Source organism: Lynx rufus, unplaced genomic scaffold (genome assembly GCF_022079265.1).
Source record: "Lynx rufus isolate CCGP_SWC_20201006 ecotype Redwood Valley unplaced genomic scaffold, mLynRuf1.p SCAF_4, whole genome shotgun sequence".
Lineage (NCBI taxonomy): Eukaryota > Metazoa > Chordata > Mammalia > Carnivora > Felidae > Lynx > Lynx rufus.
The window spans coordinates 53,188,632-53,211,806 of NW_025814856.1; the positions used below are offsets into that span (position 1 = coordinate 53,188,632).

The 23,175-nt window shown below is 44.9% G+C and overlaps 2 protein-coding genes across 2 annotated transcripts in view; one reads left to right on the forward strand and one right to left on the reverse strand.

Annotated features, from left to right (window-relative positions):
• SYN2 (synapsin II) overlaps positions 1-23,175 on the forward strand; it is a 196,584-nt gene that overhangs the window by 143,070 nt on the left and 30,339 nt on the right. Inside the window, exons 2-7 of the mRNA XM_047096546.1 lie at positions 2,596-2,653; positions 3,964-4,055; positions 6,249-6,405; positions 10,685-10,774; positions 21,826-21,888; positions 22,273-22,415. Coding sequence (XP_046952502.1) covers positions 2,596-2,653; positions 3,964-4,055; positions 6,249-6,405; positions 10,685-10,774; positions 21,826-21,888; positions 22,273-22,415 — 603 coding nt within the window. The remainder of the gene's footprint in view (positions 1-2,595; positions 2,654-3,963; positions 4,056-6,248; positions 6,406-10,684; positions 10,775-21,825; positions 21,889-22,272; positions 22,416-23,175) is intronic.
• Positions 13,056-18,810, reverse strand: TIMP4 (TIMP metallopeptidase inhibitor 4). Its single transcript, XM_047096547.1, has 5 exons — positions 18,672-18,810; positions 17,389-17,486; positions 16,867-16,981; positions 14,124-14,248; positions 13,056-13,253 (listed from the first exon to the last, which is right to left on the reverse strand). Exons 1-5 carry the CDS (start codon positions 18,808-18,810, stop codon positions 13,056-13,058), a joined length of 675 nt encoding a protein of 224 aa, XP_046952503.1.

Genomic DNA, 23,175 nt, shown 5'->3' on the forward strand with positions numbered 1-23,175 from the left:
CTTTCTTAATATCAGCAGGTACTTCTGTCACTTCTGTCACTTGCTTGTAAGTTACAAGCAAGATTCTTCATAAAAATATCTGGAACCAAAATTTCCAAGGGCCAGAGCTGGGAGAATGTGCTCATTCTCCAGAAAACGTCTCTGCCCCATCCACTTGCTATCTCAGCTTCTTTTTTATAAGATTGGCTCAGCCAAGAGAGGTCAGTGACCCAGAGCCAGGAAACACAGACCAAGATTTTCAACAGGACAAATTACCTTAAGGAAAAAGCATTAAGATCATTGGAGAGGTGGGGCTGGGGAGAAGGCATGAAAACAGTATCGTTAGCTGACTTGGTCACTGGGCAGGTGCAGGAAGTGGCAGATAAACCCAGCCAGAATCTATAAATATACTTCAGTATCAGTGTTTAAAACTCACAAAATAAGCAAGTGCAAGTGAATTAAAATACTTGGTGACACGTAAGCACCTAGATGTAAACTCTTAGTTCTAGGCTTAACCCCTATGAACTTTTCTGTGGTTTGGGCATATTATTTAACTGCTCTGGGTTTCAATTTCCCCATCAGTCAGATGGACAGCACTATCTGCCCTGGCTGCCTCACCAAGTTGTAAGGGACAAATAAGGCAAGGAATGTGCTTTGAAAGTGCAAGGTATCATACTGAATGAGAGGTTATTGTTAATGGCTCTGAGACTTACCTCACAGAACAAGAGCTATTTTGAGACAGGAAGATAGAAGGAAGCATCAGAAAAGCATTGCTGATAACAAGGTAGACACACCTCATCAACACAAGAAAGGAACCTCTAGGGTCATTTACTCCATTTCTCCTTTTTATAGTCATGGAAAAGATCTCCAGAGTCAAAAATCTACAGAGCAGTGATAGTGCCACTATAGACTATCATTTAAATTCATAAATAAGATGGAACTGTAGCCAAGGAGACAGGATAGGGTACAGGCCCCTTGCTGGAGGGGCTTACAGACCTATGGATGTTGAACAGGGTTCTGTAAGCAAGCTGACGAAGCTCACTAAGGTATTGGAACAAAGGTTGGGGGGATAGGCTTCAGTGATCCAGCTCCAGGATGGCTGAGTACCTCTGGGGAGCAATTTAAGGGTGGCCAGGGACTTAGGACAAATGATAACTTCCTAGAACGGACTGTTCCAGAATCCAGAGAGGAAAGGAAATATCTTGGCCTCGTCCTGGGTAGTTCACAGGAACCAGGGTAGGAAGTATTTGTAGTGGAAATAGTGCTCACAACATCAAGTCCTTTTGAACGGAAGAAGGAAAATAGGGAAAAAACATGCAATGTAGCACAAATGACGAGTCAGTTTTTGTAATGGTGGGAGTGAAGATGGAGAGAATGAATCAGCAGAGGGAGACAGTACTATACAGTCCCAAGGGCACTGAACCCACACGTGGGTGTGAATACTGACTGGCTCTGTCACTAACTTGCCATGTGACCTTGAATATGCCATTTTCCTCCTCTGAGTCTTGGTTTCCTCATCTCAGAAATGAATACCTTTCTGTCTCATAAGTTGTTATGAGGATTAAGAGAGATCTTCTTGAAAGCAACATACATACAATTCCTGGAACATGATGTCCAATAAATGTTAATTTATCCCTTTATTTTGGAGAGGGACTTCTAGAAACCCACCAGTGAAATATGCTAATTTGAAATTTCAAGCACTGGGAAAGTGGGACCAACCCAGCTAACAGGTATAGTGTGGAAAGGCCCTTTTCCCATATGGAGAAGTAGCCTAAATGGACAGATAAGAAAATTTTATGGGAGTGAGGATGGGGAGTTAAGAGCAAAGTAGGAATGGATAGAAATATAAACACAGTCCACTTATGAGGGGCTCTGAAGACACTGATGCATTAATATGATGTTCCTCTAGATCCATGACAAGATAGGAAGATAATAATTACTATATAACTCAACCTGACTAATTTTCTTGACTGAAATTCAGAAATACAAGATAGGTTTTGTGTTCAATTATAGCAGCATTCCTCAGCCTCTTCCCTTTTAAAATTTATTTTCTGGTATAATTAACTCTGTCATTCATTGATTGTCCTTTAATCCTTATTTTGTTGGTTATATTTGCCTTTTAAATTATTAATTGCCTCAAATCCTTTTTGAAAGTATGGGTATGAAGGGGTAAAATGATAACAGTTTCTTTAAAAACTCCAAGGGCAGAGCCCAAGTAGAAAATCAGAGTGACTTGTGGGATAGAGGAAGATAAGCAAAGTATATGTGTAAGACTGACCTGCTCTTTATGAGGAATAACATTAGGGGAATCCCTACTTCTAGACTTCTTTTGTAGCCCAAAGACCAAGGATGTTATCATAAAAATTGCAAAATCTAGGAGTGAAAAAGTGCTTTGGATTATTTTATGTGTAGGCAAGCTGAGCATAAAGGAGAGGAAGTGGTTTGTTTGCTTGAGGCTGTCTCATGATGATCCAGTAGCTGAGTTATAGGGTCCAACCCTCTCATTCTGGGGTTCTCTCTACTATGGTCCTCTTCTTTATGATCGTGAATTCCTCATCTCAAACACTTCTATGATACTAATTTGTGTGGGTTTTTTTTTTTTTTCCCTTTTTCCAGGGCCAAGTGCTTCCGGGGCAAAAAAGTCCTTGGAGATTATGATATCAAAGTGGAACAGGTAATCACCCTGAAGCCCAGAGTTACATCTGCATCATCATTATTCTTTCTTGACATCCCACAGTGAACCATCTAGTTCTTCAGAGTAGAGTTCAGTGTCTGTCACTGGATTCTAGGCTCTCCATCTCCTTCCCTCACCCCTCTCCCTGGGGATTTTCTGCCTATGAGATATGGTTATGAAGGCTGCATTTCAACTTCCTGACTTTCTTTCATGGTGCTGGTGTCTGTAAAGAAGTGAGGAGTGTGGCTCTTAGGGACTTCTTGCAGTACACAGTTCTCAGGCTGAGGAAAACCTTAGGGGAATGTCTTCCTGGGACACCGGCCATACCTCCGTATTGTTGGTTGCATGATTTTCCTGGGTTGGCACATATCTGGCATTCAGTTGTGCAGCCTCCAGTGGTGCCTATTCTGGGTGTGAGGCTACACTGCAGAGAGAATTTCAAAAGAACACCTTGTTTGTAACGTAGTAAAGTCCTGAAATCCCCCCCCCCTTTTTTTTAATCTTCCTCTACCCTTTGCATTGTAATAGATAGAGATAATTAAGTCCATTTGGGTGGAGAAGGGGTGTCCAGTTGAAACAATGCATGTATTTTCTATGTAATAATAGAAGTTACTTGTCATTCCTTACACAGAGTGCTGTGATTTACAGAGTACTCTCCTATGCATTGTTGCATTCAGTTCTTAAAACAACTTGTTAGATAGGCAGGGTTGATTACAAATTATTCCCATTTTATAGATGAAAGAAACCCTCCCCACCTCCCACCCCAAGAGGTGAAGTGACTTGCTTAAAGTCTTATGGAGCTAAATGGGGGCAGAGCAGAAGTAAAACCCGGTTGCCTAAACTAAAACCTGGTGTTTTTATGTTGAAACTGACAGAGGGCATGTTGCCTCAGTTTGTGTTCCTGCTCTGTAGAAAGTCAGCACAGGGGAGTCAGAACACCTGAGCTTTGCTCCAGTCTCTGCCAACACTAAGTTTTATTTTCCAGAAAAGTCACTTAACTGCTTCTTTGGTAAATAGGGAGAATTCTCTCTGTCCTTCTTGCCTCACAGAGTTGCTATGAGAGCTGGATGAGATCAGTTTGTGAAAATATTTGAAAACTGAATAAATGTTTACGGGAAAAGCTGCTGCTGCTCTGGGGAGAACTTGGCAAAGGATTGTGATCTTATTTCCCTACCGTTATTTTTATTTATTTATTTTTATTTTTATTTATTTTTATTTTTATTTTTTTTACAATTTTAACTATAGTTAAAAAAAAACCAAAACATGTAACATGTAATGTACCCTCTTAATCCCCTACTGTTATTTTCCAGGCGGAATTTTCAGAGCTCAACCTGGTGGCCCATGCAGATGGGACGTATGCTGTGGATATGCAGGTGCTCCGGAATGGCACAAAAGTTGTCCGGTAAGCTCCTTTCTGTCTTCAGGGTCACTGTCACAGTCTTCAGAGTTATTGTCTCTGGTTTGCAGAGGTGGTTTCAAAGTCAAGTGTTGGATTGAGAAGGCAGTGCTGTGTATATTGTACAGAAGTTAATGAAGTGTGCTATGTACAAGTAGTAGAGGAAGGCGGAGAAAACTAAGGTAGAGCTCTTAGTCCATTGGTAGAGAAAGGACTCAGGACTCATTTAGACGTAACTAGAGTCCTATTAGGGGAGTTCTAGACCCCAGCACCCCTTCCACCAGTGTGATTTTGTGCTTTTATATTTTCCCTGGAAAATAGGATTCCTTTGCTTAAAAAAAAGGTTTGAAAACCTCTGATCTAGTTCAGCCTTGTATTTTGCATTGATTTTCTTCAATTTACTCAATGAGTTGCTGGCAGAACCTTGTGTTTCTCTCTTCTCTTAACCCCTAGCCCTGTATTCTTTCAACCACCATCCCTGTATTCTTTCTATATTCCTTAGTCCTGGGAATTCATAAGTCTGATAGGAAAGTCTAGGTTGGAAGGGACATTGTGGATGGAAGAAAATTTGCAGTTAACAGGACACTCACATGCCAGGTGGTGTGTTGGATATATCACTTATAGATGTGATCAAATCTAATACAACAATTCTGTTAGGGGAGGTAATGAGAATTCCAGATTGGGAAAAATGGTTCCCACAGTGTCATTCTTCCGAGGGGTCCAGCATGGCATCAGGTTTTTAGACTTCAGAATCTTGCTCCAGGAAGAATCTTCACTTTATCCTCTTCCCTACCTCCATCTGCAGCATCCTGACACTGAGGTCTCCAGTGTCCAACAGGAACTGGCTCAGTGACAGGGAAGGCAAAACTCAGGTGTCGGGAACTTAACAACAGGGAAATGTAAACTCCTCTATCCTGGAGACTGAGGAGGACAGTAAAAGAGATGTCCATTCAGGTAGGGAGTGAGCTCAAGAAAACGATGGGCTCCTCCAGCTGCAGGTAGAATGAGTCATAGGGATGCATGCACAGAAGCAGGTGGTGACAGAAAAGTCCATAGTGGGTGTCAGGAGGGATCTGGCAAGAATAAAGCAGGCCCTTCCAGGTACGAGTGTAGGAACTTGAGAGCTGGCCTGTGTAGGAAGTCTGCAGCTCAGTTCCTATAACTGATATGTAAGTTTTGATCTCAGGCATATAGGCTGGAGCCAGTTTCCCAGAACTTGGGCACAAGGAAGTCAGAACAGCTCTAGCACATGCGATACTGACTTGATGCTAAGTCCCTTGCGTGACTGAGGAGGGCTTCTTCCAACCCCACATTAAAAAGACTGGTCTTTGAGGCCAGGTGGTACTGGAGCTGCAGATCGGGGTTGGATGGGTGGCCTGGGCAGAGAACCAGGTAGGTCACTGCATACGGTATGAAACTGGCAAGCTCTAGAGCCTTGAGGGTGGATGCTGCCACAGAACTGACTCTCTGGAAAGATGGGGTTCCTCTGGAGTCAGGGCATGAAGATGGAGCAGCTGAGGCAAGGAGCTTTGCTGGCTAGAGGGGAAACACAGGAAGCCTTCCCATGCATGGGAACATTCTGTACTCCCAGTGCTTCCTGTAGCCATTGCTCAACCTCAGTTCTTCGAGAAACATTTGCACCCCTCCCTAGCATACGCTTTGGAAGGATAACATTGGGAAGCTTGGCATCTGTTCTCAGTCAGCCTGAACCCTTACTCTCCTGGGGGCCTGATCAGCTTTAAGCAGTTGGAAGAGGGCACTGAGATCAGGGATCTCCGTGGCAGGGTTGTGAAGTCAGCCACATATGTTGTCCTTAGAATCTTCTGGGATCCTCTTGGAGCACGAACTCTGAAGCCACAAGGAACTTCTGCTCTCACATTTCCCCATATTCTTGTTCATTTAAGGTGTATGGGTCTGAAAGTACTTCTTCCCTCCTGAGGAATTTGTACCTTAGAAAAAGACAATGCTTAATCCAGAGGAATAAGGGAACTTCATACATCTGTTCCTTAAATTTCCTCTGAGAAGTACCATAATACCTCACTTCCTAGTCCATGAAAGAGTAATAATAATAAAATGAGGGGCTTACACCAGGTGGCCCTGAATATCCCTTTTCTATCTAGGGCTTTGGAAATAGGAGACGAGATGATGTGTGACCTGAGATGCTGGTTGATGGGAAACTTGCCTCTACATTTTTACCAGGTCCTTCCGGCCGGACTTTGTGCTTATCCGGCAGCATGCATTTGGCATGGCAGAGAATGAGGACTTCCGCCACCTGATTATTGGCATGCAGTATGCAGGCCTCCCCAGCATCAACTCACTGGAATCCATTTACAACTTCTGTGACAAGCCATGGGTGGTGAGTGAGATCCCCTTCTCCCCAGATCCTGTAGCTCCCAGTCCCCCAGGGGGGACCACTGATAATCAAGGCACATTAGGCAAAGCTGTGAGGATATGGGAGGAGCTTCAAATGGGACAAGGGGTAGGGTAGGCTCTCACAATAAAACATTATCATCATGGGCTGGGCTGCCTTTGCTGCAGAGTGGACCTTTGGTCTCACAACAAAGCCACACAAAGCTTCTATAAAGAAATCTTTACGAGTCGGTAGGCTGTGCCCTCAGCCATAAGATGCAAGAATAAAAATACCTGTTTCTTGGCTCTGAAGGGCTATTAGAAAGGCCTGAGGCTGTGGGGACCCAGCTCCTATAACTGCTGCTCCAGCCTGCCCTCTTAGAAGGAAACACCTGCCCCTAATCACATCCTCTTCCTCTTGTTTTTCAAAAATCATTTCAGCTATCACACACTGACTTTCCAAGGGTGCAAGCTGCACACACTGTGAAGTTCTCCGACCCCAAGCCTCTCCACCACCCAGGGAGTTGGAGGGGGTGTTTTTTAACCAGGTGGAGCCATCACCTCTGCTCTTGACCTCTTCCTCACACCTGAATTCACAATATTTCCTGTTCTCTTACAAACCCAGGAGACCTGACAATGTAAGAGAAAGACCAATGAATGAGGAGTCAGAAGATCTGGGAGTTGCTGTGGTTGAGGAGGGCAGGTTGGGTTCCTGGTTACCAGTCATTCAGCCTTTCTCTTTGGACTGAGATACCTAAGAATCCCAGAGTTTTGCAGAAGCAGGCTAAAAGAATTATATGATTTGAATATGTTGCTAATCACAGAAGATCATATTTGAGGCCTTCAAGTTTCTTCTCTGGGGACCCCCCTTTTCTCCTCAGTCACACAACCTTCCCTACTGCAAATAAGCCCTAATCCTTTCCTTCCCTACCTTTCCAATACCTGTTAGAATTTGGCTCCCTCCTAGCCACACAGGGTGATTCTGCTATTATTAGTTTTTTTCTTCTAACTAAACCTCTCTGTGCCTGGTTTCTTTGTCTGTAAAGCAGGAATAATAGCAGTGACTGTCACCAGTTTGTCAGCCTGGTTGTTACTGTCCCCTAGTATTTGGGATCCCTTAAAGAAACTAGTCCTCTGCTTTATGTTCCAAAACTATGCCAGAGGCCAGGGTGGGAGGATCAGGGAGCCTGTGCCTAGGGCTTTGCCCCTCCTGGGATCTGGGATCTGGTGAGGGTTCACATTCTCACCCATTCATAATCCCAGCACATTGCCTTTGGCATCACATGAGAACTGCAAGGCTCCCTGGCCAGACACCAAGTTCTCCCTTCATTTTCATTAGGCAGCTGCCACACTAATGGCATTTTATATATTGTTCTTTGCCTGTTAATGGGAGTGAACAAATTTGGTGACTGTGAAGGGAAGGTCCCTCTGAAATGATGACTTTGGTTCATATTTTCTATATTTCTTTATTGCGTTGCGAACTCAGGCCGCTTTCAGTGTGAGGCTTCAGTTGGATTGTCAAGGCTCTACCTTGCATCACCGTGTCTCTGACCATATCTGCTATGGTCAAGAGACCTGCTTGGTCAAGGCAGGCACACTGGGATTTTGGAAACAGAAGTAGCCCTATCAATGAAAGTAGCATTCCAGAAGAAGCCAGAATGCCACCATCCCATATTGCTGCAATTTTATCTAAAAATCCTATCACTCTAAGTTTTTTAGAGACAGAAGCACGAGAGTTGAATTAAAGCATTTATTTCCAGAAGTGCTAAGGATAACTTACTAAATTCAGACTTATCTTGAAATCTCATTTCTTCCAAAAAATCTTTCCCAATTCTCTGAAGAAGTGGTAAAATGAACATTATCTTCCTATTCATTGCCAACATCACCCCCAGCACCTAAATCCATTGTCTATGCATAGAGGAAATAACCCTTATCAGATATTACATTTGTTTAATTGGTAACTGTGTGCTTGTGACTTCATCTAAGTTTCCAAGGAGGCAGGGGTTAGATGCCAAACCCAGTACCTTGAGCAGACAGGGACTGCCAGAGATAAAGTGGAGGAGGGTGGGGTGAGCTCCCAGGGATCTAACTAGTGCCTGGGAACTGGCTGCCATTTTAGTCTTGCTGTCCCAGGACTCTGGGATTCCGCCGTGGGCCTTCCTGGCATCGCTGTGGTGTCTGTGTAACTCTCCCACATGCTGGAAAGATAAAACCCCACATGCCTTGGTGCCATGCCAATGCGTGGGCTGCAGCAGGACAGAGGTTGTTAGGCAGAGCTGGCATCAGTTTGCTGGCGATGCTGGAGAGCGTTGGGAGCTCAGGAAGGTATCCAGAGGCAGAACAGGAGTCCAGCCTGGCCAAGGTGGGTAGACAGGACTTAAAGGTCAGATGGGGTGATGGAGAGAATCAGAGAAGGCAGGAAAAGTCTGAGGGGTTGGTCTTGACAGTCAAAGCAAGTTGACAAACCAAAGAATGGCAAGGACAGCAGGGTATACAGTGGAGAATGCAGTGGGCAGGAAGAGACCTACCTGGGTGCTGTCCCAACTCCAGGTATCATCTGGGGGCCTATGCTTTCCTTTGCTTCTCTAGCCTCAGTCTCTTCATGTGTAAAATGAGATGTCTGGTCCAGAGACTCTGTGAAGTGTCTTTCAGTAATAAAATCTTGGGGGCCTGAGAGTCCCTGACTCATAGTTTCAGTCCTGGAGGACTTCAAGATCCAGAGTCACTAGCCGTGTCACAAAGGGGAATGACCCAGAAATTCCAACATTTTCCAGCATTTCAAAAATAATAGGAAAATTCTGTCTTTGCCAACAAAAGGACCACAACATATGATCACTTAAACTGCAGTTTGATGATGGAGTTTGGGAGGAAATATAATAAAATGATATTCCTTTATGGTAAAAAGTTTGAAGAACTGATCAAATTCATTCCTTTCATTTTATATATGAAGAAAATGAGGCCTGGAAAGGAGAAATCATTTGTTCAAGGGCACCCAGCAAGTTCAAGGCAGAACAAGAACCAGAAGACTCCAGTTTTCTAAAAACCCTGTTCTGAGCTTTTACTCCTCCCCTCATTCCCCTCTCCCCCCTCCCCACCATCCTCACTAGCTCATACACCAACATCCCTTATACAGAATAGGACCTGAGCTTTTGAAAGATGTTCTAGCTTTTCTTTTTCTGATAAATTGAAGGCACGTTTGATCTGGCAACTTTTCCTTCTAGCAGTTCCAGGTATCAGTGGCTTAGAGTATAAACTAACCTAGTAGCACTAGAGGGAAGATGCTGGATTACCCCTACTGCCAGTGCACTGGGGATAGGTGTGTGGGTAGGGTGTATGAATGGATGGAGCAGAAAAGTCCTGTGTGTTTCCTGTGGGAAGAGCATGGTCTTTGCAGAGTCTAAAAGGTAGCTACGTGAAAGAGTAGGAAGAATTATATATTAGGAATAAAGGAGCCTTGGTTATGAATCCAGCTTAAGTATTATGTGACTTTGGGCAAGTGACCTCACTGGGCTTCAGTTTCTTCCTTATAAACTGTGGGAGCAAGGTGCTCCAGGAGGTGCTAGATGTTTGCCAAAGGCTTTTCAACCCTCACATTGTAAGTATGTGTATCTCACCTCTTCTTCATAGAGTTATTCTGGTTTCTCATAGGTAAAGGGTCCAGTGAGTTGAGTTCTTAGATGAATAGGAAGTCCTGGAGAGACTGGGTCTGTCTATCCTGCATACCATGAGCATCAAAATCTTCCTAAAGAGCAGCTTTATTCATAACCTGCTGCTTAAATTCTTATGACTCCATACTGCCTGCAGAAAAAAGCTACCATTCCTTTCCTAGCATTTGAACTTTCAAGACTTGGCCCCATGTTACCTACCCAGCTTTATCACTTGCCATCTCTGGAGTGTTTTAGAGTTAGAGACCCAAATTTCAATCCCAGCTTCATCTCTTTGCAGCTCTGTGACTTTAGGCAACTTTTCTACTTTCTCTGAGCCTCATACGTAAAATGAAGAGGATAAAATACCTAGTTCATCAATTTGGTATGAGGACTGAATAACATTAAAATTGTATAATTATAAAATTCATTCAGTAATGAATGTTACTTCATTCTCTCTCCCTTCCCCAACTAATGCATATGTTTCCTAAAAGTAAGAATTGTGCACCTCTTTTATATTCTCAGAGTGTTTTGCACAAAGCCCCCAACAGAGCAAATACTCAATGAATGTTTGTTATATAGACTGATGTTTGTCTGTTCCAGTTGTCTAGATAAGCTGAAACATTTGCTTCTCTTTTGCAGTTTGCCCAGCTGGTCGCCATCTACAAGACATTGGGAGGAGAAAAGTTCCCACTCATTGAGCAGACATACTACCCCAACCATAAAGAGATGGTAGGTGATTGAGTGGGGACTCTAGTCCCTCTGCTGTTTACATTCTGAGCTTAGCCTCATGGTGATTATGGGGCTCAAAAGAGGGCCTCGGCATTTTCCAATTTTAGTATATGTGCTGCCGAAGCGAGCACTGCCTCGGCATTTTCAAAAGACACTCTGTTGGGGTTGAACTGTGGACCTGCTTTGTGGGGCTAGAGCAGCTGAATTTTAGCTGATAACCCCTTGTCTCCAAGGGGTTATTGGAGACTGAATAGTGAAGAGGAGAAACAAGGGCATTTTATCAAGCTGAGAAAGTAACAAACCTATGGATCAGCAATCAGAAGATCCCACTGTTTTGGGTTCTAGCTCTGGCCCTGCCACAGGTCACTGGACTAGTTAGATTCCCTGTATGTCAGTTTCCCACTCGGAATGTTAAATGCACATAATTATTCCTGACCAGGATATCTAATATAGTACTTACAAAATGTGAATGAAATTCTTTAAGTAATAGCCTTCTGGAAAAGTGTGAAGCACTCCTCAGATATAAGGTATTGTTCCTATTATTTTTCACCAGGCCCTTCCCTTGGCTTCCTCAAGATTACAGTCAGACTGGATTAACACTATGCTTTCTCTGAGGCCATACTAGGATATCAGAAGGAGCAGAGAGATGGCTTGGTTGGCTGGGACAGAGGCTATTGCTAATGTTTGTCCTTCATGACAACTTCTAGCTCCAGTTTAACTCCCTTCTTTCTCTCTGTCCCCACATCCTCTGCCCCAGGGTTGCATGGTCTGTTGGTGATCCTGCTTAACCCACCAATGAAGACTTACTGCCATAGCATTCCAGTATTGTACTCTGGGACAGAGATCATGTTTATTTCCCCTCCCACTCCCTACTCCAAAAGGGATCTCCATTTGAACCATTTCTGTGAATTATCTGGCATATTGTGCATGGGCCAAACCACACATAAAAGATGAATAGCATCCTTGAGCCTTGAAAAGAACTACCTCCTTCATTTTTGCCAGGGCAAGTCTCTGGAACTTTAAGCCCTCATCCTTAATAAATTCTTGAGATGAGCATAAGGGCTTTCCCTTTCAGGGCAAGCCAGGAAGCCTTGCACAGTCTAAGGAACCCTAAGGCGTCTGTGCCTTGGAGTTCTCAGGGACTCTAATACACAGTGGTGAGGGGACTGAGCTGAGGAGCAGACAGGGAACAAAGCTGGCTTTTTCCTGCCATAACGCCTAGCAGGGCTGATCACTGAAAACAGTTGTAAGAGTTGCAAAGTATGTTCCCCATCTACCATCTTTTTCCCCCAAGGGCCCTTGTGTTATTTCTCTCCTGTCCTCTATCCTGAAATTTTCCCTCAAGAGAGGACCTCCTAAGATCTCTCTGAGGTGTTAAGATCTAAAGAGGAATTTCATCTCTACAAGAGAAAGACTTTTTTTTTTTTGGCTTAAAAAAATTCTGAATTAGGAATGAAAACATTAGTAATTGAGTAGAGAAGGACTTTCTAAAAGAAACAGGAGAAGCTTTATGCACATCAGTTGAAGGCATTAAGGATAATTAACCTGGAGAGGTAATACCTAAGTCTATTCTTGTCCACAGAGGTATGCTAACTGGGCCAGATCCTCTGCCAGGAATGACGTAGAGGGGAATTACAGCATGTGGAGGAAGGCTAGGCCACTGCAGGTCTCCCCCTGAATGACTCTGCACCCCTCAAGTCTCTCCCCCAAACAGATGAAAGTATTTGAGAGGATTAGGATGAGTGGGACATGAGTAGAGGACATACAGCCATAGTGTATTGTTCTTTTCACTCCTCCAAATCAGCTTGTTTCTGATTCTGTCAGCCCACCTTCTGGTATTGTACATCACAAGGCCACATCATCTCATATGTATAATAATCACCATTTCTCCCTTATCAGATCAGTTACAGTAAGAGAAAACACATTCTCCCAGGGAGAAAAGTGAATAGTTCTGGCTATAGAAAACAAACTAAGCCAGAATCAAAACTTCAGTAGCAGGGCTTAGCTAGACTGAAAGGGTTTGGGAAGCAGGGGAGATGGGCTAAAGGCAGGCTAGAAAAGTCAAGTGACTTTTCCTGGCCTTTGACAGGTTCTGGGATGGTGTTTGGATACAAGTTGCTACAAGCCCCATCCCTGCCCTAACACTAGCCACATCATCTACTTGGTACTTCCCATTGGCTGGCAGTGATGAGACAGGTGGTGACGGCCAGAGCTCCACAGGGAAGGAGAACTGGCTTAGGCTTCAGGACTCTTGAAGGAAAGTGGTGGTCATTGGCCCATACTAGGGCTGGATGATGTCAACAAACTCCTTCCTGAGGGGCAGGCGGCCCTGGTACCAGCTGCAGGTGCCATCGACATGCTTCATGCAGATATAATGCTGGGCCTGGTACCCATAGAGCTTCCGTTCCAACAGCCAGTCTGTCCAGAGGCACTCATTGGGGGCGGAGATGGTACAGGGCACTGTATAGCAGGTGGTAATCTAGGGTCATACCACATAACATCAATGTGAGTAGAGCGTCCTTTTTCCATTATTGCCTTTCAGACTCCTACATTATCTGTACAACCCAGCTCAAATGCCCCTGACTTATAAAGCTTTTCCTAGTCCCCTAGTCCCCTTCCTCCTGAGCTCCCCATCCCTTATGCTCCTAATATATAGCATTGCCTGTCTGGCTTTTTTTTTTTAATCTTTATTTTTGAGAGGAAGAGAGAGCACAAGTGGGGGAGAAACAGAGAGAGAGGGAAACACAGAATCCAAAGCAGGCTCCAGGCTCCGAGCTGTCAGCACAGAACCCAATGCGGGGCTCGAACTCATGAGCTATGAGGTCATGACCTGAGCTGAAGTTGGATGCTTAACCGACTGAGCCACCCAGGCAGGCGCCCTAGCATTTCCTGTCTAATGATGTTTCTGGAGTCAGACAGGCCTAACAGTCTTTACCACTGACCTTGAGCAAATCACTTCACTTCTTAAAGCATTAATTTCTTCACCTTAAAATGGAAATCTTAATTCTTCATAAATTTGTTATAAAGACTAAATTGAACATTTTAAATAAATAGACTATTATAAAGCCTGGCAAAAGTAGACTTTCATTAAATGATAGCTATATTATCTCAAACTTTATATGATGGCTACCTTCCTAGCCAAAACGTAAGTACTTTGAGATCATGGACTATGGACCATCTTGCTTTCCCATCCCCAACTTCATACAGTGACTGATCCACGGCAGATTTCAAATATAGTATGGTAAGTGAATAAATGCATACACAAAGGAAGGAATACATGAAGAGTGAGACTGCAAGGCTCAGACCACCTCCCGTCCCCAAAAGACCTTGGAAATGGACATTCCCTTACTTGGCAGCCACAGTTCAGATGGTAGTGGTGATTCAGACTTTCTCTCTGCAAAAAGGACAGGTTCTCCCAAGGTTCGATGTAGTTACACAGATGGATGAAGACTTTTCCATCACTGAGGATCTGACCTTCAAGGGGAATGGAGGAAAACCTAGCATGAGGAATCTATTCATGGAGACCAGGAGCCCAGGTCCTCAAAGATACTGTCATTGCAGACTCTTCAATGGCTTTTTGATGGCAGTGTTGACTTGGGACTCAATGAAAGAACCAAAAAAAACTCTATAATTTTTACATCGAAGATATTAGCAGACTATGTTTGTATGAGAGAGAGTTGTGGGATGAAGACTTTTTCCTTAGCATGGTACAGAGAGAAAAACATGGGCTTTAAGGTCAGACGCTTGATGTAAACCCCTTCTTTTCTCTCATTTAGAGCTATGACCTTAAGAAAGTCATATAACTTCTCAGCTGGAACATGAAAGTAATAATTTGTTGTCAAGATTAAATGAGAGAATATCTGTAAAGTTCCCAGCACAGCTTGGGTCCACAGAAGGTTCCATAAATAATAGGTCCCTTCCTCTTTCCAAACCTTCCCAATAACTACACAACCTAATCTCCTGCCCTGTTGAAGCTTTTCTTGGTGAGTCTTTCTCCTTCCCCATAGGAAAATTCCCCCTCTTTACTTATCAAACTTTTTCCTATCTTCCAAAGACTGTTTTCAGTACCACCTCATCCCCCTAGCCATCTCTGGCCACGCTCACTCACACCTCTCTTAGAACTTCAGTCATTCATTTACTCACTGAGCAACTACTATGACGTGGTACTAGAAATACAGAAATAAATATGACAGAATCTCTGCCCCCAAGGAGCTTAATAAGCAGTAGGGCAGACAGATAAGTAGGTAAAAATTACACTGCTGTGTGATTATATACAAGATACAGTACAAGAATGAAACAAAGCATAATTATCTCTGTCTGTGGAAGGAGATGGGGACAAGGAAGGTGTCTCAGAGGAGATGATGCTTCTGTGGGGCCTTGAAGGGATGGATAGAAGTTCACTTGCAAGACACGTAAGGGAAAGGACTTCTGGACATTGGGACTACACTGTGCAGGGTGGCGGGGTGCAGCCCAGAAGAACACCTTCTGCAACTGCAAGTAGTTTAGTTCAGCTCTGGGGGGAAATGAGGGTCTGGGAACTGTCACTCACACACAGCAGGAGACAAAGCTGGAGAGGTCGGCGTGTTCTGATCATAAGGGCTCTCAACATTAGGCAAAAGAGCTTGTGCTTTCTCCTGAAGAGCTTAGGTACCACTGATGATTCTTCAGCAGACTTGTGGGTTTTTTTATCCCCACTCTCAGTTAGACCTAACATTTTTGAGAGAAGAGGGCATGTCTCCTCCCCTTGATGCACCACAGTGCCTGGCAGAGGCAGGGCACATGGAAGAAATGAGGTGGCCTCATCTGCTAGTCCTGGGACCTAAAGGGCTCAGTGGCATGCCCTGCCTCTGTCTCTCCCATCCAGAGGCCCCCAGATTAACACAATTCCACATCCTTAGATCTGGGGAGCCCCTACCAGTGTGGCCTCCAGAGGCTATGACTTCTCAAGAGCCAAGTCTGGACTGTGAACTCTTTGGGGACTATGACCTATCACTGAGTCTTGGCCCTCCTGCCCAAGGCCTGGCAGCGAGTAGGTGGTCATTATTGCTGAATGGATGGACAGATAATGTAAAGTCCTCCTGTTCTCCCCAACTGCTGTGTTTTTCTTTTCCTTGCCTTCCTTTCAAATATTTTTCATCCTTTAGGGGAAAGTTAGGTCCCGCCAACAATTAGCTTCCCTAATTGTTTGCAACCACACAAATACCTATTTTCCTTGAACTCACAGCATAATTTAATATTGCATTCATTCACTTATGGAGTCATATTCTTGAGTGGTTCCTTGACTGTTATGTCCCAACCAATTGGATATGGAGACCTGCCTGGGCCCGAGTTCCTAGAGTTCATAACCATGTTAGATTCAAGGCTCCTGTTAAGACCTGTGATTTATTGTACCCCTAGAATATGGCCTGTGATGTGAGTTAGCCACAGAGGCACATTATGAACCAAGAGCATGACCCAATATGGCTATCTAAAGTTACTGTAATAACTGTCATATGTGTGTTGGGGGGTGAGGTTGCACAGGCACAATCCTCGTTTACTCTGTGAAACCAAGACATCACCTGTAGTGCAGTGTCCAGTTTACGGTCCTGTGCTAGAGGAGGGACAGGCTATATCCCATTTGAGAAGGTGTCCAGGATAGGAAGGGGTCTTGGAACCACAGCCAGCAAGCCTGGAGCTAGAGTATTTGTATCCATGGTCTTCCGGCCTCTAAAGGATCATCATAGAGCAGAGGGCATAGCTGAACCCACAAAGGGCAGTTTCAAAGAGGCAGATTTTTGGCCCAAGGTGTCAAAAACCTTATACCAATTAAAACTGCTTAAAAATAGAACCAGCTGCCCTAGGCTGGGAGAGCAGTCTGTCCTTAAAATAGTGGAGCAGTAGCCAAGATCAGTGTAGTGAAGACTCTTGCATTGAAAGGAAGGTTAACACGGCTCCTCCCAACTCCGAGGCTGCCTCTTAGTAACACAACTCTGTTTTATGCCCAAGAAAATGCCACCTGGCTCAGCTTGCTGCTCAAGGACAGCCCTGACTCTTCCTTGGCTGCCTTCCTTAGGACAGAGACTGTTAGGGTTGCTTGTTGGTCTTTAACTTACCAGTCAAGAGATATTGCTTCTGGCTGTTAGCTTCTAGTTTTACACCACAGAGAGAGGAATCAAAAGGTGTATAGATATACTGAACATCCTTGACTTTCTCAAACCCTTTAAACATCTGAAAGGCAATTACCAAAAAAAAAAAAAAAAAAAAAAAAAAAAAAAAAGCAGTATTGGGTCAGGGAGTATACTTTATATCTTAACAGGAAAAACCTCTCATTTCTCAATCTAAAAACATTAGGCAAAAGTCTAGTTCAGAATTTGGTACCCCAGCTTCTCTCTTAAGAAAAATCTAAACCTTGGTTTATTCCAGTGAGAATACCTCCAGGATAGACAGCTGTAGGACTAGATGGACACTGAGGGTCTGTGGGCCCTGCTCCCAACACATCAACCACTTCCACTCCAGCATCAATACCCCAGGATCAATGAGCCAGTTGCCTGACCTACCAGCCCAACTCCCAGTAGACAGACCCCACTCCTCCCAGCAGCCCAAGGAGGTTAATGCCCTGTCCTGTCCCCATGTACCTTTATCTGTTTGATTTCATACCGGATCATTTTTTGAGTGTCAGTGGGGTCTGCACTGGCAGGAACTACCTTCTCACTGGAGATTTTGGCCCGTATGGCTGCATAAAAAGAGAAGAGAGGGGACCTTCAGCAACCTGTAGGAGCAGTCCACCTGGTATCTGAATGACCTGAGGCCCCTGGAGAATTTTATAAGGGAATTCTGGGTTTAGGTCTCATTGGGTTGTGAGGGGGACCATTTTGTGTAAGAGTGGGGGCCCAAAAACAATTCCTCTGCAGTTACTGAAAGTTCCAAACCCCTCAGGCCTGCTGGGTCCTACAATCTTTAGAGTTTACCTGCTAGTTTTGAGAGTCTAGTTTTCCATAGCCCAGATTGCAGTGGGTTGAAGGTAGGCGCCAGGGTAGAGGAGGGAGGAGATGCCCCTTGAGTTTGCAGTCTTCTACCTATGTAGCCTGAGGCCTCAACAGAGCCCACGCAGAGCTGACATTAGTAAATGTTTATTGAATTAATAAATATGTTCTGACCCTGCACAGTTTGTCTCTTGCCATGTGGGCATTAATCAAAAACTGGCTGTAAAGTTCTTCCTCTGTGCCTGGCCCAACGCTAGGTACTAGGTCTGTAAACATGATTAAGCATCACCTATCCTGCAGGACTCTTGGTCTAGTATAGAACACTTACAAAGAACAACAGCACAGCATGGTGGGAACACAAAAATGTAAGAGATACTGTGGTAGCACCAAGGAGTCCAAAAGTCTTCAGAGGAGAGATACCTGAGTAAGAACTTGAAGGATAAATGGGAGTTTGCCGGGAATTTAAGGGTGTGGGGGAAGGGCATTCCAGGCAGAGGAAAGAGAAAAAGGGCAAAAGGTGTGTCTTGGGGTTTGGGGGGCGGCATGGAGACAACATCAGTTATAGGCTTGGAAACAGTGGATGTTTATAATGAAAGCCCAATCCCCTGGCTGCTGGCTCCCCTTCCCTGCATCCAGTAGTTCAGAATAATCACTGCATAGCTCTTGTCATTGTTCTTCAACGACACTCCATAATTTCAGTAGGCAGGGGTGAGGGGGTCGCTATAGGGGTCCCTTAGACTGTCTTTCATTTCCTTGCAACTTGCAAGGTTGCTATGGCACCGGCCCTGCCCCACCCATCAGCCCCAATAGGAGGCAACTGGTGCAGTATTTGATCTCCTCCCTCTCCCTGCAGACTACAGGTTTGCAGCTTGGCCCCATACCAACCCCACACAACCACCCCCCACTGTGGACCTCACAGGCCTCCGGGGACTCACCGAGCGCTGAGTGGCAGACGTGCTGCTGGGGGTGCGCAGGGGCGCAGCTGCACGCCTCGCTCATCCCTGGCGGCCGCAGCAGTGCCAGCAGCCGCAGCAACAGCGCCCAGCTCGGCGCGGTCCGGGGGCTCCGGGGCATGACACCGCAAATCCCTGCTGAGCCTGTGGGGTCTGTCGGACCAAACAGGCCCTCCAGGGTTCATCCAGAACGCGTCGCGCCCCTTGCCCCAGGCTTTTTGAGGTGGACCTAGGGCCAATCCCGCCCGGATGGGCTCCTCCCTCCTTTGGCTGTAGGCCACCCACGGCTGCAGGACCCGCAGCCCTCCTGACTGGCAGGCTCAGTAAGATGAAGAGGGAAGCCAGGAGAGAGGCCCTTAGCCTCTATTTCCCTGCCTAAGCAATTAAGCCTTATAGAAGTAGAGGGAAGGCACTGGGAAAGGGGATGGTGTCAAGGCAGAAAGACAGAAAGCGCAACAAAGACAAATGCATGAGGGCAGAAAGACAGAGGGGCTGTGATTCAAGCTGAAGGAACAAGGGTGAGGAGAGCACAAACAGAAAGTGAGACAGGCAGAGTCAGAGAGAGGCAGACGGAATTACAACAGGCAAAAGAGACAGTGACAGAGAGGACGGACCCCTTGCTGAGCTGCACACTGGGAATGAGACAAGCTACTCAGGGCTTCTTTCAGCTGCAGGAAGTGTTTTCAATGCCCTATTTATGAGGCTCCAAAGCAACAGCAAACAGTAATGGAATAGGACAGAGAAAGTTGGGGTGTGTGTGTGTGTCTTGGCTCTGTCGGCTGGGGGGTGGGGCGAGATGTCAGAGAAAGCAGCCAGTGCTTTTAGAAACCTTTTCCCATGTCCAGAGCCTCAGACTCTGCAGATGGCTGAGGACAGTGCTCTTGGTGGGGGCTCAAAGCGCAGGGTATCCCAACACTCAGGGCAAACCTGGGACCTCAAAGTCCTCTCCAGACCGTAGGCCACACTGATTGCTATATTCTGTCATTACTCGCTGGAGAGACTGTGTCTTGTCATAGAAGGTGGAGCAGCTTAGAAAACAAAGAAGCAAGGTACATGGGTCACTTCAACCAGAACCATGCCCTCTATGTTTGACAGAGCACAATGCTCCAAGTCTCCAAATAGAAAGAGATACATGAGATTATTGCAGGATGTTTCCACACAGTGCTGGACTAGAAGGTAGGAGGCTGGGTTCCGATTGTGTCACAAGGTAGCTTTGCAGCCTTTGCCTCTCTGGGCCTCGCTTTCTTCTCCATAAAATTGGCTTGAACTACATCTTTCCAAGGCCCTTTTGCCCCAGCTTCAACCGGCCTCATCCAGGAACCCTGAAATCCTCAGATCAGGTACTCCCAGTATCTCGTCACACTTAGGATTCCCATGGGAATCTGACTTTTCATCAGAGTCAACTTTAATTTTTTCTGAAGACTTCTCATTTTGATGTGGAAATGATGTTTGAAAAGAAGTAAATTGAAGGAGAGCTGAGTCTGACTGAGAAAGATGAGATCTGGTGACCAGGTTGGTTCTTCATATAACACCCAGACCAAGTAGAGCCTGACGTATTTATTATTGGACGGACCCCAAAAAGCATCCACTCCAGTCTCTTCATTTGGCAAATGTGAAGACAGAGTCTCAGTGAGGTAAAGTGACTTTCAGAAAGCTAGTAGCAAAGAGGACTAGAATGCAAGTCTCCTGATATATTCAGGGAGCCCTCCAACATGGTACTTCCTCCGTCCTCACTTTGTAACCACTTGAAATCCTGCCTTTGGAGGGTAGTTCTCCTTTTAAGTTTCTGTTGTCCCTCTGTTAAAATATGGCTACTTCAAGATAGAGTTTAAGGATGTCTTTCAAAAGATACACATGTTGAATTCTTATGTCAGCTCTCTTCCGAACTCCAAACTGGGCAGAAAGAGACCTTAGCATACTAAGCTGTGTTTGGTGGTGAGTTTGGGGTGTTGGTGAGCAGTGCAGACAGTGTGAAAGAGAGGGAGAAAAGCCAGGTTCAGTACAGGAAAGCTGGAGGTTTGAAGGGGGAGGGAAGGGTACTAAAAGGTACATGACAAAAGGGGCATTAAGATTCCAAAGATACTGTTCTTGGGGCACCTGGGTGGCTCAGAGGGTTAAGCATCAGCTCAGGTCATGATCTCCCAGTTAGTGAATCAGAGCCCCACGTTGGGCTCTGTGCTGATAGCTTGGAGCCTGGAGCCTGCTTCAGATTCTGTGTCTCCCTTTCTTTGTGCCTCTCTCCTGCTAGTGCTCTCTCTCTCTCTCTCAAGAATAAATAGACATTAAAAATTTTTTTAAAAAACCACAAAGATACATTTCTTTCTTTTTTTTTTTAATGTTTACTTTTTTAGTTTTGAGAGAGAGAGTGAGCAATTGGGGAAAGGGCAGAGAGAGAGGGGGACAGATGATCCTAAGTGGGCTCTGTCCTGACAGCAGAGAGACTGATGAGGGGCTTGAACTCATGAACCATGAGATCATGGCCTGAGCTGGAGTTGGACGCTTAACTAACTGAGCCACCCAGTAGCCCCGGTACATTTCTTTTCAAATTCAGGTTTATTAAAATACAACTTACAGGGGCGCCTGGGTGGCTCAGTCGGTTAAGCGGCTGACTTCAGCTCAGGTCATGATCTCGCGGTCCGTGAGTTCGAGCCCCACGTCAGGCTCTGTGCTGACAGCTCAGAGCCTGGAGCCTGTTTCAGATTCTGTGTCTCCCTCTCTCTGACCCTCCCCCATTCATGCTCTGTCTTTCTCTGTCTCAAAGATAAATAAACGTTAAAAAAAATTTTAAAAATAAAATAAAATACAACTTACATACAGCAAAATTCACCCTTTCAAAGATTATTTATTTATTTATTTATTTTTACTTCTCTTTGGCTAAGGACAGGTCCTGCCCAGAGTTTGTCTAATGCAGAGAAGGTTGAAGCAATGAATTTTAAAGATGTAAAGAGTACTCAGTGGCAGAGAGGGGCAAGTCACTGTCACTCTATGGGCCTCAGTTTTTTAATTTGTCAACCAAGTAGGTTGGGCTGGTACTTTAAAGGGCCTTCCAAGGGTATTGCCAAGAAAAATACTTGTAAGATTCCACAGAGAGTGAGGCACACTCTGACCAGTTCATTCCTTTCTCCTCTGCTTTCAGCTGACACTGCCTACATTCCCTGTGGTGGTGAAGATTGGCCATGCTCACTCAGGCATGGGCAAGGTAAGGCCAGGGTTTGCTGCACTTTGGGGTTGAGGCCAAGGAGGGTAATTTTCAGAGAGCCTGGTTATGGACTGTTCTGCCTCCTTTCTCTATGAATTCTTTCCAAGGAGGTGATTTGGCCCCTCTGAAGGCATGAGTGTTACCCAAACAGACCTTTTCTAACAAACAGAGTACAGGCTTGGGCCTTGGGCCCTTTGTAGCAAGTGTGGGTCCTGAGTTCTAGGAGGGGAAGCTAGTGAGGAAGGGCTTCCTCTGGAGATGTGGCATCCAGGTTTGCATCTGGATGAGCAACATCTTGATGGGTTTAGCTCAGGGTTCTTGTGATTCTCAGTATCTGCATTTGTGTGTCTCCTTTTCTCCCTCTCTGCCTTGCTTCAACATTAGGTCAAAGTGGAAAACCACTACGACTTCCAGGACATTGCTAGTGTGGTGGCTCTCACCCAGACCTATGCCACAGCAGAACCTTTTATTGATGCCAAGTATGACATCCGGGTCCAGAAGATAGGCAACAACTACAAGGCTTATATGTGAGTGGGGTTGGGGTCTCAGCACATACTCTTCAATTTCTCCTCAGCCCAGTGGAAAATCTGAGGCTCCAGGTAGCAGTCAAGTCTCAGTTTAACCTCATCTGGCCCAAAAGGCAGAGAACAGAAAGAGAGTGCCATACAAGTCAGGGACTCCTAGCCTGAGTTCCTTTCATGTCAGAGGAGGGCCCATGAACTAAGATGAGAAATAAAATTAATATTTATTTTCACTAGCCTCTAAGTGAAATTTGGCATCTCCTCAGTTATAAACCAAGACAACAGGCTACAGTAGTAGTAACAGCACATGTGACCTTGTCACTAAAGGTAATCACAGAGATTTTGGGGTTTTTTTCCCCAGATTTTTGTTTACATTCTAGTTCATTAACATATAGTATAATGTTGGTTTCAGGAGCAGAATTTAGTGATTCGTCACTTACATATAACACCCAGTACTCATCATAACAAGTGCCCTCCTTAATACCATCACCCACATAGCCCTTTTCCCACTCAACTCCCTCCATCAACCCTCAATTTGTTCTTTTTTGTTGAGTGTTTTATGGTTTGCCTCCCTCTCTCTTTTTTTTTCCCCCTTCCCATATATTCATCTATGTTGTTTCCTAAATTTCATACAGGAGTGAAATTATATGGTATTTGTCTTTCTCTAATTGACTTATTTCTTAGTATAATACACTCTAGCTCCATCCATGTCATTGCAAATGGCAAGATTTCATTCTTTCTTTTTTTTATTTTAATTTTGAGAGAG

Bases quoted from the DNA above. Each gene is read 5' to 3' on its own strand.
- TIMP4 (XM_047096547.1), bottom strand. From the start codon at position 18,810: ATGCCCCGGAGCCCCCGGACCGCGCCGAGCTGGGCGCTGTTGCTGCGG. The intron at 17,487-18,671 runs GTGAGTCCCCGG...CTTTTTATGCAG, and splicing joins CGTCTGCCACTCAGCGCTCG to CCATACGGGCCAAAATCTCC. The intron at 14,249-16,866 runs GTAAGTTAAAGA...TTCCCCTTGAAG, and splicing joins GAAGCAATATCTCTTGACTG to GTCAGATCCTCAGTGATGGA.